This window comes from Argentina silus (genome assembly GCF_951799395.1).
Source record: "Argentina silus genome assembly, chromosome: Y".
NCBI classification, from domain to species: domain Eukaryota; kingdom Metazoa; phylum Chordata; class Actinopteri; order Argentiniformes; family Argentinidae; genus Argentina; species Argentina silus.
The window spans coordinates 37,805,505-37,820,984 of record NC_139654.1 but is presented as its reverse complement, the minus strand read 5'-3'; the positions used below and the strand labels follow the sequence as shown (position 1 = coordinate 37,820,984).

At 41.4% G+C, this 15,480-nt stretch overlaps 1 protein-coding gene across 1 annotated transcript; it reads right to left on the bottom strand.

Moving 5' to 3' along the window:
• Positions 1 to 989: 989 nt before the first annotated feature.
• On the bottom strand, positions 990 to 3,499 carry LOC310824262 (uncharacterized protein). The gene is made up of 5 exons (XM_083697107.1): positions 3,403 to 3,499; positions 2,921 to 3,242; positions 2,305 to 2,448; positions 2,023 to 2,187; positions 990 to 1,895 (listed from the first exon to the last, which is right to left on the bottom strand). The coding sequence occupies exons 2-5, from the start codon at positions 3,098 to 3,100 to the stop codon at positions 1,785 to 1,787; spliced, it is 600 nt and encodes a 199-aa protein (XP_083553233.1). The 5' UTR covers positions 3,101 to 3,242; positions 3,403 to 3,499; the 3' UTR covers positions 990 to 1,784.
• Positions 3,500 to 15,480: the final 11,981 nt, after the last annotated feature.

Here is a 15,480-nt window from a genome sequence, read left to right as displayed (position 1 = left end):
TTTACAGAAATGTCATGTATAAGAATTGATTGAAATCCACTTGGCTGCTGAATGTTGTTTGCATTATTTGTATAGTTTGAGTTGATGTAGATTGATGAGATTTATATATTTAGGTGGAAAAGTGTACAATTATTACATTTTTGGCCTGAACTATAAAGGGTGTAAGAATGTATTTAATGCACTCTCACTTTGTCTGGAAGACATCTGAGCCATTCACACGACTCATTGTAATGACCACCCAGGGGGTGCAGTCAGCACAATCTAATTAGCAATGCATATTGACACTTCAGAGTCTGGGAGAAGACACAAAGACAACTTCTCTGTTTTATCTGGTTTTAACCTATGTAACTTGATTTCTTTCATTTGGTTTACTTGGTTACATTTAAGGTTATTGGTAACTGTTAAATAAACCACCATTCATATCTCTTTCCTCCGTAGCCCTTCTTAGCCTTACTCATGTGTTATTAGTTGATAAACTACATTCGAGGTCAACCTACTCATCTTATTGGAGTCAGATTAAATTGTAGTCTATAATACTTGATCACCATTGATGCATTGCTTTGACCAAAAAATACCATAGTGTATTTCCCCTTTATAAGGGGAAACTGATCATACAAACCATACCATTTCTGAATGCTTGCACCTCGTGTTATGATGTGTGACATGAGATATGCCCCACCATCCTACTTACCATGCAGCCCATAATTAATAAACTGGGTGTTGGTAAAAGTATTTTCTTAGAGCTTATACTCTAGGTGTTTCACCTACAATCATTTTTGACATGTCCCACCCTCCTCTTTTTTTCTGAAACCCAAGCATACAGAGACTCCAAAATACTTGAAATACTTTTATAATACTTTTATTTATATTATTACTTAAAAATGTTATTCACAAATTACCAAATAGTATTACAGTTTTATTCTTTAACTAGAATGTGTTTCGTCCCAACGAACTGCGAGAGTGTGGTTGCTAAAATGCCACAGATGGTCACCAACAGTTACTGAATGAGACATGAGAACAGTGCATTTTGTGAAACGAAAATGCATTCAAAATGTACAAAGAACCCAATGTAAAGGTTTCAACATGCACATTTTTCCATTTACTACATATGCACTCAGATTCCATGTATGGGGCACAGATATATTATTTTTATGACACACAAACACAAGTAGGCAGACCTGTTTAGTTGAAAGCCCACTCACCACGTCAAGGTACAGGCCATGAGTGAGATGATGAGAGACAAACATTTACAAACATTTGCAAACATTTAGTTAAACATGGAGCTGACATACAAACATCACAAGGACATGCACGCAAAAGAACGGCACGAGGACACGCATGACAAAAACACAGATTAATTGAACATAAACTAACAATAAAGGGTATGTAAATGAATTGTGTTAGATTGAAACAGAGGTTAGATTGGACCGGATATTGGACATAGACCAGAACATGTTTGTATAAAAAAGATACAACAAAGTGCATTTTTAACTACAATATAAATAAATAGGCTGACTGTATTGCTCTACTTGCTAAAACACTTTGAAACACTTTGACTCAAACAAGGCACCGACCAAACAAGGTGTAGCCCCACCTGGACTCGTACTGTTTGACGAATAGGGCGGCGGTCTTGTCGTGCTCGTGAAGAGAGCTGGCGGCGGTGGCGATCTTCTGCCTGAGGTCGGCTGGCACTAGGTGTAGGTCGCTGTTGTCTGCCAGTTCTAGAAGCAGCAAGGCCAGTGCCTCCACTTCCTCTATTCCTGGCAGATGCAGATGTCTCTTGCTCATGAGCACATCTTGCAGAGCAGGACTATCCTCCTCCGACCCTGACCACCAGCAACCCGGAGTGATGCCATGCGGTTGTTCCACTGCACAGCAAAGGCCATCAGGTATACCTGAAACACATGACCATTTTGACTGTTATTGTATATGCTTAGAAGCGATGACTAAAGCTGTGAAATAAAATGCATCATTGAAACTACGCTATATTGAAGTGTTTTTTTTTTTTTTTTAATTACTCACTTGGAATGGCATAATCCCACATCTCTGTGAAGGAATGGCATTGTACAGGTGTGCGTGCAACCCCTCCAAAGAGTTACTGCCTCGCCGGCACCTGTGCTTGTTCAGCCGAACGCCATTCAGCACCACCACCTTCACAGAAACATACAGCTGTATGCCAGGGGGATCCTGTAAAGCACAACGAATTGCAAGTTCCTTATTTATTCTGGTGTCCTTTGAAATTTTGCCATACAAGTTTGAATGGTTTTATAATGACACACGATGACTGCAAAGACATTAACCCACCTGCATGCAACTGAGATGCTTGCTTGCAGTTGCCCAGTGAGCATCAACTGCCTCTGTCGACTTGAACAGGTGGATTCCGTCAATGTCAAGGCCTGCTGGTCCCCTGAACTCGGCAATGATGGACTCAATCACCAAAGCGGTCTCCTGTAACATATATATTCTCAGCTTTGAGTGTTGTCACAACTAGAATGAGTGTAACACAACTGATGGACGGAGTAGGTTTTACCAATAACAAAACTGGCTTTATTTTCCCATATGGTGCAATTATCAAACAAACAAATGGGCAAAACGTCTGCACCAAATCCAAATGACAAAGACAAAAGATAGCAAAGGCAAAACAAAGGAAACAGCATGACACAGGTAGAGTCTGCACACCTGGAACACTCACAGAAACAACGAGGACAAACAGAGGGATAAATATGGTGAAGGGAAAGGCACAGGCCAGCGGGCCGTCACAGTGTTAAATCAGTCGTTACTCCTAATGATCTTACATTTATTTTCAAAACTAGATCTGAGTGACACCTTAGTCCAGTACAGTTGAATCCATATTGACAAATAAGCAAGTATGTTTGCTTCTTATTCATGAAATTCAAACATGGATCAATATCACACTTACCATAACCCCACGGGTAATGCGCCTGACATACGACTTGATCTGGTGAGGCTTGAGGAACGCCATCATCTCCTCGTCCGAATACCTGGCGTACAGCTCTTGGTTGCCACTCCTGACCGCCTGGACTAGGAGCATCATGTCCGCCTTGTTGTAGGCGAGCACCACACCTGCCAAGGCACTCATGAACACCCCATACTTGACGTGGCTCTGTTTGATGACAACAGCATCCCAGCGGTGCAGCCAGTGTCGGATGTCCAGTCTGACCACAGTACCCCTCTGCACCCAGTCACCAAACAGATTCTCCAGGAAGGATGAACCGCTGTCACTGAAATTATATCAACATTTTGTGTACGTGTGTTACATGTTTTTATAACTGTGTTATCCATGTGTGTCTTGCAAAAAAATTATATGAAGTTAACTGATATGTACATCACTTGGATTATCAATTTCATCATAGGTTTCAATGGAATTGTTATTAAACTTACCGACAGCAGTTGTCTGCAAGACTTTTGGCGCAGGAGCATTGGCACGTCGAAACCGGGCAATGAGACCTCTCGCCATGCGCGCGTAGCACCCCTCGGACTCAGCTGCCACCACCACTGTCGTCAAGAACTGGCCCCGCTCGTTCAGCACACTGGTGGCGGGGAGGGGGGCGGATGACACGGCTTGGGGGGGCGGATGAACCATGACAGAAAACTTTGTTGATAGCCCCCAACTCAAAATAATTGCAACGTATTATGGATTATTCCTTTAAGAAAGCGTTGTTCTAAGTGTGTGGGTACACTTTTTATGGGATGTTTGTTCGTTCTCAACTCCGTGTCACCAGACCCGTTAGCTGCTAGCGCTAGCCAGCTAGCCTACTGACAGGTTGTCAATACGTTGTCATTACACATTAACAAGCCAAATCCCGCATATGTCAACGATGGTATGGTCAGTTGCTGATTTCCAGACAATCTTTTATCTTTTGACAAAATCGGCACAGCTTTATACATGTCTAACTAGCAAAGGATGAAGAGGATGAAACTTACCTGAGTAACAGGGACGTCGTACATGAGATTCACCGATAGTGGCCGCCGGAGCCGTATAAATTAGATGACGTTTGAAATTCCTCGCTCAATGATTGGTGAGTTGAGCGCTACAAAATATTAAAACATCTTTCAATTCAACAAAAAAACCTGATCAGCTGGTTCATTTAGGAATAGAAAAGACAAAGTCATTGGTGGGTTAGCGCTCAACTTTGCTCAACGGCGCTCAACCATTGGTCGGTTGAGGATCCGGTGCCGTAAGCTTTTCCTCATTTCGACCAGTAGGGTGTACTATTGTATCACCACTGTAGTTATAACAGTGCTGTAGTGTGAACACAGCTCCAGTTTCATATTGCTGTTTTGAACAGTTTATCCAATTTGCTCCAAAACCACCTGCTAAGAATTGGTGACTCACTCAGCCTTCTCTTGATCTAGATTCTAGAGTCTATGGTCACGCACACCACTGCATGTCAGACATGCTTTTAAGGTATATACCCTGTAGATCCCTCAGGTCCTCAGGTACTGGCCTTTTAATTATTCTGAAGATTCCAACAACACCTATCTACTTCGTGTTTCAAATGAATAGCACTGGGCAGAAGTCTGCAAAGGGATGCTACAGACACATTAGCACACTGCAAAATACTGTCACCTATCTAACCATCTGTTCCAAAGCAACAGTAATGTATACTGTAGGAGTCTGCAGTGCACAGGGGTTACACACTCATCAGTACCCTCTAAAATACTGTCACTATCATATTTCCTGTTCCACATGAATAGTACTATATAGGAGTCTGTAGAGGGGTTACCTTGTTGGGAAACACAGTGTCTATCTCCTCCTGCAGCTTGGTCATGATGTGAGGGTTGGTTGCCAGATTGTAGGCCAGGAAGGACAGAGAGCTACTGGTGGTCTCATAGCCAGCAAAGATGAAAATCATCGCCTGGGACAAGATCTCATGATCGCTCAATCCTATGACGATGGAGAGAGTGGGAGAAATGGGGTGGTAGGTGTGAGAAAGGGACGAATTAGAGTGTTTCCACAGTGTATGTCAGTCTAATCAATGAAATCGATAGCTTCATTTATTAAGCACAAAATGATTTAGACTGAAAGCTATTTGGGGGCAGTTGTACCGACTGTGAGGAACAGTGGGCTGAAGATGTCAAACTTGAGCATTTTCTTGATGTTGGTCACAAAGGGGTCAGAGGGGTTGTGGAGGGAGTCGATGTCGACACTGAATGAAGTACTGACGACCACATCCATACTGTATGGTCCAAAGACCCTGGAACACAACCACACAATCTTTGACCACCAGAACCACAACCACAAAATTAAAGGAGGAGTTCACTGAAATTACAAATTCACCTTATCTTCTCGGAGAGAAATACTCACTCTTTTAGTTCAATGGGCTCTTCGTTATTGGACGTCTTCTTCAGATTGCTGACCAAATTACCAGAGTGCTGCTTCATGATCCCGAACATCTGAGTTGGGAAGGATACATGGAAAAATATGATGATTGATACATGGATTAATATGTGCAAAACATGGGTTAATATCATGTTTGAAACAGGAATTATTTTAAAATTTATATAGCCTGAGAATATACATTCATACAGGATACATTATGTATATAGTCAAGGAATAAGTGACTCCAAAGATGAACTATTATTCTATACTCTGTCATCTGACCATTGAACTTATCTAAAATAAGATTAAATATACTTTATTGTCCCGGATAGAAATTTGTCTTGGACAATTAAAGTTGCTGCTTCACACAACAACAAACAACAATGAATGCACACTATACACATAGTACAAATCACATAAACACACGCCCACGTCAGAGTTGTTAGTCATTCATTTATTTGTGTTGTTGGAATGAATAAAAGAAGGAGAGGAGAGATGGGACTGTACCTCTTTGATCCGCCCACTGGTGAAGGAGGGAGACAGGATACTGCGGATCCGTCTCCATGTATCATCCTCAGCGATAAACACGGCGTCATACAGAGGCCCGTTGAGATAGAAATTCTAGAAAAATAATAATGATTATATGTTGCAAGATTAACCTAATATTAATAATGCTATAATAACAAGGATATTATCTATTTAAGAAGCGCTTATGTTTTTTTCCCCATACAACAACTTAGTGAAAAGTGAGTAACATTCCTTGATGAGGATGGTTTTGATCATGGCTGTGTCCATGATACACAGGACGGGCTGACGGCCATCATAGATCCTACAGACCAGCAAAAACAAAGATAGTTAGATATACACTCACCCAACACTTTATTAGGAACACTATACTAATACTGGGTAGAGCCTCCCTTTGCTCTCAAAACAGCCTCAATTCTTCGTGACATTGATTCCTTTGAGATTCTGGTCCATGATGACATGATTGCATCACGCAATTCCTGCACATTTTTCAGGTGCACTTTCAAGATGTGAATCTCCCGTTCTGCCACATCCCAAAGGTGTTCTATTGGATTCAGATCCGGTGACAAGGAAGGCCACTGAAGAACACTGAACTCATTGTCATGTTCATGAAACCAGTTCAAGACGACTTTTGCTTTGTGACATGGTGCATTATCATGCTGGAAGTAGCTATTAGAAGATGGGTCAATTGTGGCCATGAAGGGATGCACATGGTCAGCAACAATACTTAAATAGGCTGTGGCATTCAAGCGAATATACCGTAGATAGAGACAGACAGACCCATCACAGATCCTGCACGCAGATAGTGTAGTTGACAAGTTTAGGGTTCTTCTTCCACTGTCCCTTTGAAGAAACATTTTGGGTTCCATGTAGAACCCTTTCCACAGAAGGTTATACAGTACCGTGCGTAAGTAATGGGACAGTGAAGCATTTTTTCTTCTTTTTGGATTTGAAATAAAAACGTAGAGATTTTTATTTTTTATTTGATGTTATTTGTGTCCATATTGGTTTATCATTCAGAAATTACAACATTTTTATGCATAATCCCCCTATTTCAGGCTACACAAAAGTGATAGGACAATTGGCTTGACAAGTGTGTTCATCAGGTGTGTTCCGTCACATAATTTGTGCAGTCTGCTATTGGTGTCTTGTCAACATGAGGACCAAAGAGATGTTAGTGAAAGTCAGGGAAGCCATTATGATGCTGAAATATCAGGAAAAAAAATAAACATAGCCAAAACCTTAAACCTACCAAAATCAACAGTTTGGAACTTCATTTAACTTCATTAAAAGGAAAGAAAGCACTGGTGAACTCAGAAATCGCAAATTACCTAGTAGGCCAAGGAAGACTTCCAGTGGATAACCAAAGAATGCTCACCATAATTGAGAATCATTTATTTACCTTGTCAGTCCAAGTACAAGTAAATGGCTCCAAATTCATTGGATGGCGCTTCATCATACAGTAAGACAATGACCCAAAACATACTGCCATTGGAGCTAGGGAGATTTTTAGGGCAAAAAAAGTGGAAAGTTCTTGACTGGCCATGTCAATGTTTGGATTTAAATCCTATTGAACATGCATTTCATTTTCTGATGGTAAGATTTTGGGCAAAAGGCAAAAAAAGGCAGAATATCACCAGAGAAGATACCCAGCACCTGGTGGGGTCAATGGGTCCCAGACGGTTATTGCATACAAAGTATTGTCGACCAAATACTAAATATGAGTGCATAATTTCGACCATGTATACCAATAATAGACAAAAGAAAAGAAAAGAATCTTGCAAAAGCAAACTATGTTCTGACAGGGTTTGACTCATCTAATACGACATTAGATCTGGATAGGTTCCTTGATTTCCTCTGAAAGGTGACATTGGCATGAAAACATGTACACAACATCAAGAAGAAACCATTGATTAAAGCCAAATCAATTGACAGAGGCATGGCAGAAAATGTGTGTTGTCTCTTTAAAAGAAATGTTAAAAATCTCTTTGTTTTCCCTGAATGAAACAAAGCACAGGTGTTTAAAAGGCCAGCCCCACCCCTGATTACAATGATCCACACGTGGAGACAGCCAAAGCAACATAGATCAATAAGACATCCCACATGTCACATCAGAATGTGTGTTGGCAAGAGTGTGCCCTTATAGCCAGGATCCACTCACCACCTCTCTGGTCACATCTCCCTGATGTTGGTTATGAAGAACTTTATGAATGTATTTAAATGTATTTAATATTAATTATTGCCTTGGTTTATACTCGCTTCGGAATTGTAGGACTTTTGTACGAGCAAACTGCTGAATATCTTCTCATAGATACACTGTGCTTAGCATGTACTGCTGAAGATTATGTTAATATTATGTTAAGATTTAAGTAGTCTCGTTCCCAGACACTTCCGCCCAAATGCCCGAAAGGTCTGTTGGACCAATGCGTTAAACTTCATTGGCTTTCATTAAGCCAAGAGCAAGAGCGTCAAAAACAGGGACGGGGCATAGCCATTGGCTTTACCTCGGATCAATCATCTACCACAGCACATTCCAAACATTTCTGATAAGAAGCTACACCTTGCAGCCGTGTGATTAGCTGAAATCAAATAATAACAAATACTTTAATCAGTAATCACCCTACGGCCAGGTTTGAGTCGTCGTTATTCCAGACTTATATGCGCTGTGAGCGATAGCCTGAGGACGAGGTTAACATTTAGGTAACCTGCGAATAACCTCATGCACGAGAAAATAAAATAAGCTTAATTGCTACATGGCCTGTTAATTTCCATGCTCATCTTTGATGTCAAGAACCTATGTGGTAGTTTTTTTTGGGAGGGGGGGGGGTTATCAGAGAGAGACCCTACCACTCCAAAAAGGTGGCTTATTTGGCTAATTTCAAGTGCCCTAATTGCCAATTAAAAATGGGTAGCCTTTTAAAAGGGGCAATCCTTCATATATCCCACAATTCAACACCAATCTGTTCTCTGGAAAAATGAATAAAACATGAAAATATTGGGTTTATGCCCTAACCATTTTTTGTAAATTTGGGGCTAGACACTTCACCCATTTTCACCACATTTACATTTACATTTTTGACATTTAGCAGATGGGCCATTGGTAGTCACAATGCTTTTTAAAAATGCTTTACATTAGAGGTACTGTACAGGTGGGTAGTGGAAGGTGAAGAGGTCTTTAGGAGGGACAGTCAAGATGTAGCCTGAAGAGATGGTTCTTCTATCTACGGCGGAAGATAGGTAGTGACTCTGCAGTCCTGACCGCACTGGGAAGCTCGTTCCACCACCGGGGCGCCAAGACAGTGAAAAGCCGTGACCAACTAGCGCAACCACTGCATCCTCTTAGAGGCGGCCAGCCGAGGTGGAAGAACGGAGTGGTCAGGCTGGGGTTTGACATACAGTATGTATTCACCATCAAATGTTGTTCACTTTCCCAAACCCCTGCCTGTGTAAGTAATGGGACAACAAAACATTTTTTGTTCTTTCGGCTCTATACTCCAAACGTTTAGATTTGAAATTAAACAATTATTACAAGTAGAGATTCTCAGCTTTTATTTGACGGTATTTGTGTACACATTGGTTTCACCATTCAAAAATTACCCCACTTTTTATGCATAGTCCCCCTATTTCAGTGTACCCAAAAGTAATGGGACAGACTTATCAAATGTCCAAATGAAGCAGTCATGTTTAGTATTTAGTGGACAATCCACTAGTATTTAGTGGACAATAACTGCCTGAAGTCTGCAACCCACTAACCCTACCAGACGCTGGGCATCTTCTTTGGTGATGCTCTGCTAGGCCTGTACTGCAGCCATCTTCAGTTGTTGTTTGTTTTGAGGTCTTTTTGCCTAAATTCTTATCATTAGGGAAATGTAATGCATGTTCAATTGAATTTTAATCTGAAGATTGACTTGGCCAATCAAGATCTTTCCACTAGTTGCTATGGCAGTGTTTTGGCTATGGCATTGTTTTATTGTATGGTGTGGCACCATCCAATGCATTTGGACGCATTTGCTTGCACTCAAGCAGACAAGATGTTTCTGTGCACTTCAGAATACATTCTGCTGCTGCCGTCAGCAGGTACAATCATTAATTAAGACAAGTTAACAAGTTCTAATGGCAACTATACATGCCCAAACCTAATACCCCCTGCACCATGTTTCACAGATGAGGTGGTATGCTGTAAATCTTGGGCAGATCCTTTTTTTTCCAAACTTTCATTTTTACGAGACCTCTGCAGGCTTTTTAGGTACTTTTTTTAGCAAACTGTGACCATCGTTTTTGATAATAACTAGTGGTTTTTGATGATAACCGTGTCTTCCTCTTAGTTATAAACAAACCAGAATTAAATGCATAGGTCTATGGATGGATGTTCTCATTGGAACAGCTGGAAGACTTTCTATGCATCCCCGAAAAAACACATGTATGCAAACACACACACACACACACACACACACACACACACACACACACACACACACACACACACACACACACACACACACACACACACAAACACACAGACACAGGCATGTTTAAGATATGCGTAGCCCATGTTTATTAGTTGACTTAGTTGTGATAGACAGCGGGGCCGGCTCTACGCAGGGGCAAGAGGGGGCAACGCCCCCTCAAACAAATGGCCTGCCCCCTCAAATCAAAAATTTAGAAGTGAAAAATCCGCCGAAAAAAGCACAAGTTAAATGCTTCCCCTCATCTCTCATCTCCGTGCAGCGTGTCTTCACACAGCCTGCAGTCAGCAGAGATCGCCCCTCTCCCCTGCCCCCTCAGCCCTCCGTAAACATCCAATCACTGTTAGTATGCAAATGAGCCAAGAGCAGCCTGACTGTGGTTTCCAGACAGAGCGGTTAAGACTTTGAGGAAGCAGCTAAAACTCCACTAAACTCGTCGTAGCGACCCGTGAGATAACTAATAATTAACAACAACTAAAACAAAAAAAGAAGAAAAAAAGAAAAAAGTTATGTGTGTGTGGGGGGACATGCAGCGTTCGGCCTGTAGAGGGAGCTACAGGACCGTGGCCGGGGTTGTGTCGGCGAGACTTTTGTTGCACACCTGCTGCGAATTAAGTCTCGTCGGCGAAGGTTTAAGATGTGTGTGCTTCTGCCATTTCAGTAGGCGAGCTAAGCTGGAGAAGGCGAGGCGAGGCGAGGAGAGCCGAGAACTGAGAACTGAGACGGGAGAGAGAGAGACTTTGGACGAGGCTGGAAAGCCAAACAGTGCCAGCGGAATACTTTATGAATAAACGGGACCAATTCCCTTATCGTGATACTGCGTCTGCCTCTGTGTATAAACGGACTTTGTTACAGTGTGTTATATGCTTGTTTATTTTATTTTTTCATAAGACTACCTTTCAGTTTTGTAAATATTGATTATAGTGAAAAGTCTTTCCTTTAGGTTCAAATGTATTTGAGAATTAGACCATCCAGTTAAGATAAATGTTATGTTGTTGTTTGTTAAAATCTGGATGAAGGATATTTTATTTTACTTTTTATTTTTCAGTTTTCCCCCTGAGGGATTGCCACCTTATTGTGGTCAGGGGGTTTGTGTGCCTCAGTGACCCTAAGAGCTATACCAGCAGGAGCTTTAGTCTTCAGGTGGGACACCCAAGTTGAACAGGTCTTAGGGTAGAGGCCTGACAGAGTGCAATCCACTTCTCCAGGTTGAGGGCTGGACACACAGCTAACAGCCCATGCCGTGAAGAAAACACTGTTATAAAAAAAAACAGTTGGCACATGATGTGTACGCATAATGCCCCCTTCACATTTCTGACTGCCCCCTCATATGTGCATTCCTAGAACCGGCCCTGATAGACAGTGTAGTTGTAGATAGTGTAGTTGACTAGTTTAGATACAGCGCACGAAGCAACAAGCAGGTACAATATCAGCACACCTCAGCATTACTACACCCACGTGCTACCACAGGGAACTGATACCCGCATAGTTAGATATGGCACTGGTCTCACACTAGAGAGAACTGGCATATTCTAGATCATTATATGAGGTAACTAACTAGGAATTATGTCAAACTAGAAAGTGCTCAGTAGTCCCAGGGCTACAAACACAAGCTGGCCAACCCTCCTGCAAACAGGGTGCTAATATTTCTCAATATTAGCTTGTCAAAGCTAGCCAAGGTTCTCAGCTGTCCGGAAACAACAAGTAACTTAGTTAGCCGACCGTCCCAAGTGCTAGCTGTAGCCTACACATGTGACCTAGCAAGTTATAATAATAACCTGAGGAATTATTGTTGAGCTAGGGTTCAACAATAACAAAGAATTGAGAGCTCACAGGTTAGCCTGCTAGCTCAGAGAGTTAACAGGTGCTCAGAAGGTGAAAATCGTCGTTGAATGTCGAGCTGAACCGTAGGATTCTATCAGAGACAATCTAACGCCCCGTGAGAATCATAGGCTGAGGTGTAGCCAGCTACAACAACACAACTACAGTACACTTCAGACAGTCAGAGAGTGAAGAGTGGAAAGGATGAAATGGTGTGCTTGGAGCATCTCTTTATTGGGACAGGTGATGGCGTTGCTATCACTTGCAAGTGTGTACAAGGCGTGATTCTGTGAATCAAGATGTAAATACAGTGCTCTCGGAAAGTATTCAGACCCTTTAACTTTTTCCACATTTTGTGATGTTACAGCCTTATTCTAAAATGGATTCAACATTTTTTTTCCCTCATCAATCTACACACAATACCCCATAATGACAAAGTGAAAACAGGTTTTTAGAAATTGTTGCTAATTTATTCAAAATAAAAAACTGAAATATCACCTTTACATAAGTATTCAGACCCTTTACTCAGTTCTTTGTTGAAGCACCTTTGTCATTATTGCGTATTGTGTGTAGATTAATGATTAGATTAATAATTTAATCTATTTTAAAATAAGGCTGTAACATAACATAATGCGGAAAAAGTGAAGGGGTCTGAATACTTTCAGAATGCACTGTATGTGCCTGTTATAGTCCCATTGTGTGATTGGTGTGTGTAATGATTTCTGGCACAGGCCTTAACTGATCCAACAAGTTCACCAATCATCAATGGTGTGATATGAAGTTGATGGATTTTAATGTTACATGCTACACCAGTGCGTGTGTAAAGTGTTGACATTGCGCGGCTGCTGTAGCAGCAACGCAAAATGATTCTTGGAGTGCTTGGAAATGGTATCAATGCTTTTTGGACGCTTATTATATAAAACAATATATAAAACATATTCAATTAGTTTCATAGTATGGTAAAGTAATAAAAATCTTGATAATAGAAATACATACAATAGTGGTACCTGTATGAAAAACAAAGTGATTGTCCTCGTTTATATTTGGAGGTAGAGGACAAACCCCAACTCTAACATATTCAGACTTGACAAGACTCTCAACATATGTAGAGAATCCATAAATTAGAAGTTCCTTGCAGAAACAGACTGGGAGGGCTATTTATTCTGCATCCACATGTGCAACTGGTCACGTTTCTGGTGTAAGAGTAAATACTGCCATCTAGGGTTTAGAGATGGTTAACAGGAAATGGATACATTATTTTACGGATGTACTTTAGGCCTACGTTTGAGTAATTTAGCAGAAGCTCTTATCCAGAGCGACTTAAAATAAATAGCTACATTCATCTTCAGCTACATACATCACGGTCATCACAAGTAAGACTTTCTATAATAATAAATGCCACAAGCAGTCACAGTGGTAGAGAAAGGAAATCAATTTAATTTAATGTTCAACTTAATTTATTGAACTTAAGACAACTATATAAATTGATTTGCTATGTATCCCTAAATAGCGGCCAATTGTGTTGAGGTTTCCAGGCTAACGGTGTCGGCATGTGCAGTCCCCTGTCTTATCTCTGCACCCCCACACGCTCTCAGCCAGGGCCACATCAACAAGGCTTTTGACAGAAAGGCTCGTCCCCTGGTTTGCCTGATTGTGTACCAGCTGAGCCATCAGAGGAGTCGCTCTCAACGAGAACATGAGGGTTGGGGCATATCTGGAGCCATCGTTCATCTGAAATTAAAAAAGTAACATCAGAGGGGAGTGCAAGGTGTAACAAGAATTGGACAAATTCAACTGAGAGTTGAAGGTCATGGACTAAATGCTATAGTAAAACTAGCAACAATCACCTTCATCTACTTAGTCTATAGGTTTTCTACCATCTCTCTAATCGTCACCATGCTCACCTTCTTCAATGTCTCCCTCTCCTGTTCTAGCTTCTCTTTTTCCAGACTCTGTTTCGCTCTTTCTTCAGCCACCATCACCAGGGCCTCTCTCCTCTTGACTGCCTCCATTTCTTTTTCCATCTGTTTCTTGGCCTTGAGAAATGTCTCCTTCTCCTTCCACATCCCAAGCATTTCTTGCTCCACCTTCTGCCCGTCTCTTTTGATTTTCATCCACTCCTTCTTTATCATTTGCAACTCTGCTCCGACCTTCTCTGTCTTTCTAAGCATCTCCTTTGAGGTCTCCTTCTCCTGCTCTTCCTTCTCTTTTTCCTTGCTCAGTTTAAGTCTTTCTTCGGCCTCCATCACCAGGGCCTCTCTCCTCTTGACTGCCACCATATTTTTCTCCATCTCTTTCTCCATCTGTTTCTTGGCCTTGAGAAATGTCTCCTTCTCCTTCCACATCCTGAGCATTTCTTGCTCCACCTTCTGTCCGTCTCTTTGGATTTTCACGCTCTCCTTCCTCATCATATTTAACTCTGCCTCTGCCTTCTCAGCCTTTCTAAGTATCTCCTTTGAGGACTCCTTCTCTTTCTCAATCTCCATCATGAGGATCTTGATCCCACTGTCCATCTCCTCCCTCTCCCTATTGAACTCATTCCTGTCCTCCTGCAGTCTTTCTGCCTTTCTGGCCAGGATCTCCTCCTCCCTCTGCCTAACTTTTTGGTCCCTTCTCTTTTGTTTCTCATATTCCTCTATCTTTTTCTCAAACTCTGCCTTCTCTGTCTTAATCCTCTCATGCTCCTTCCTGATATCCTCAATACTCATATATATTTTCACCTCCATTGTTTTTATGCACCTACAGTAGATAGAACACAAACAAGAATGATTGAAATAATCTCCACACACCCATACTATAATGCAACAGGAATGTCAGAAAGATTCCCCAAATGAGAATGGTATAACAATCTTTGAGTTTGCCCTTCTGAATCAGTCAACAAATACCAGTACACCGATTGGCAGCAAAGAAATGTTATTATCTATAATGTGCGTTCGGCTGGCGTCATAATGGGTTTGGAATGACTATCATGGTAATTCACTGGCTAACAACTCTTATCAGCGTTCGATGCAATGGTTCGAAGTGACTTGGTCCTGTCAGAGGCCTATGTTAGAGTCAGCAAAAGCTTCCAGTGTGGGTTGGCTGGCTATGTTTGTTGACACGCCTTGAAATATAGCCTACAATTGTGGCCAACAGGTCAAATATCAGTGGCCATATAATGGGCACATTTTATTAACTGGAATCGGCCTGGTACAGGTAGGAGCCTATAGGCTAATAAGCAGAAGACCTCGGGAAAATTAAAATAGCCCTAATTCAATTCATGCATTTAGGTCTCTCATAATAATAATAAAAAATATATTTTATTTGGAATGTGTTTTTCATTTG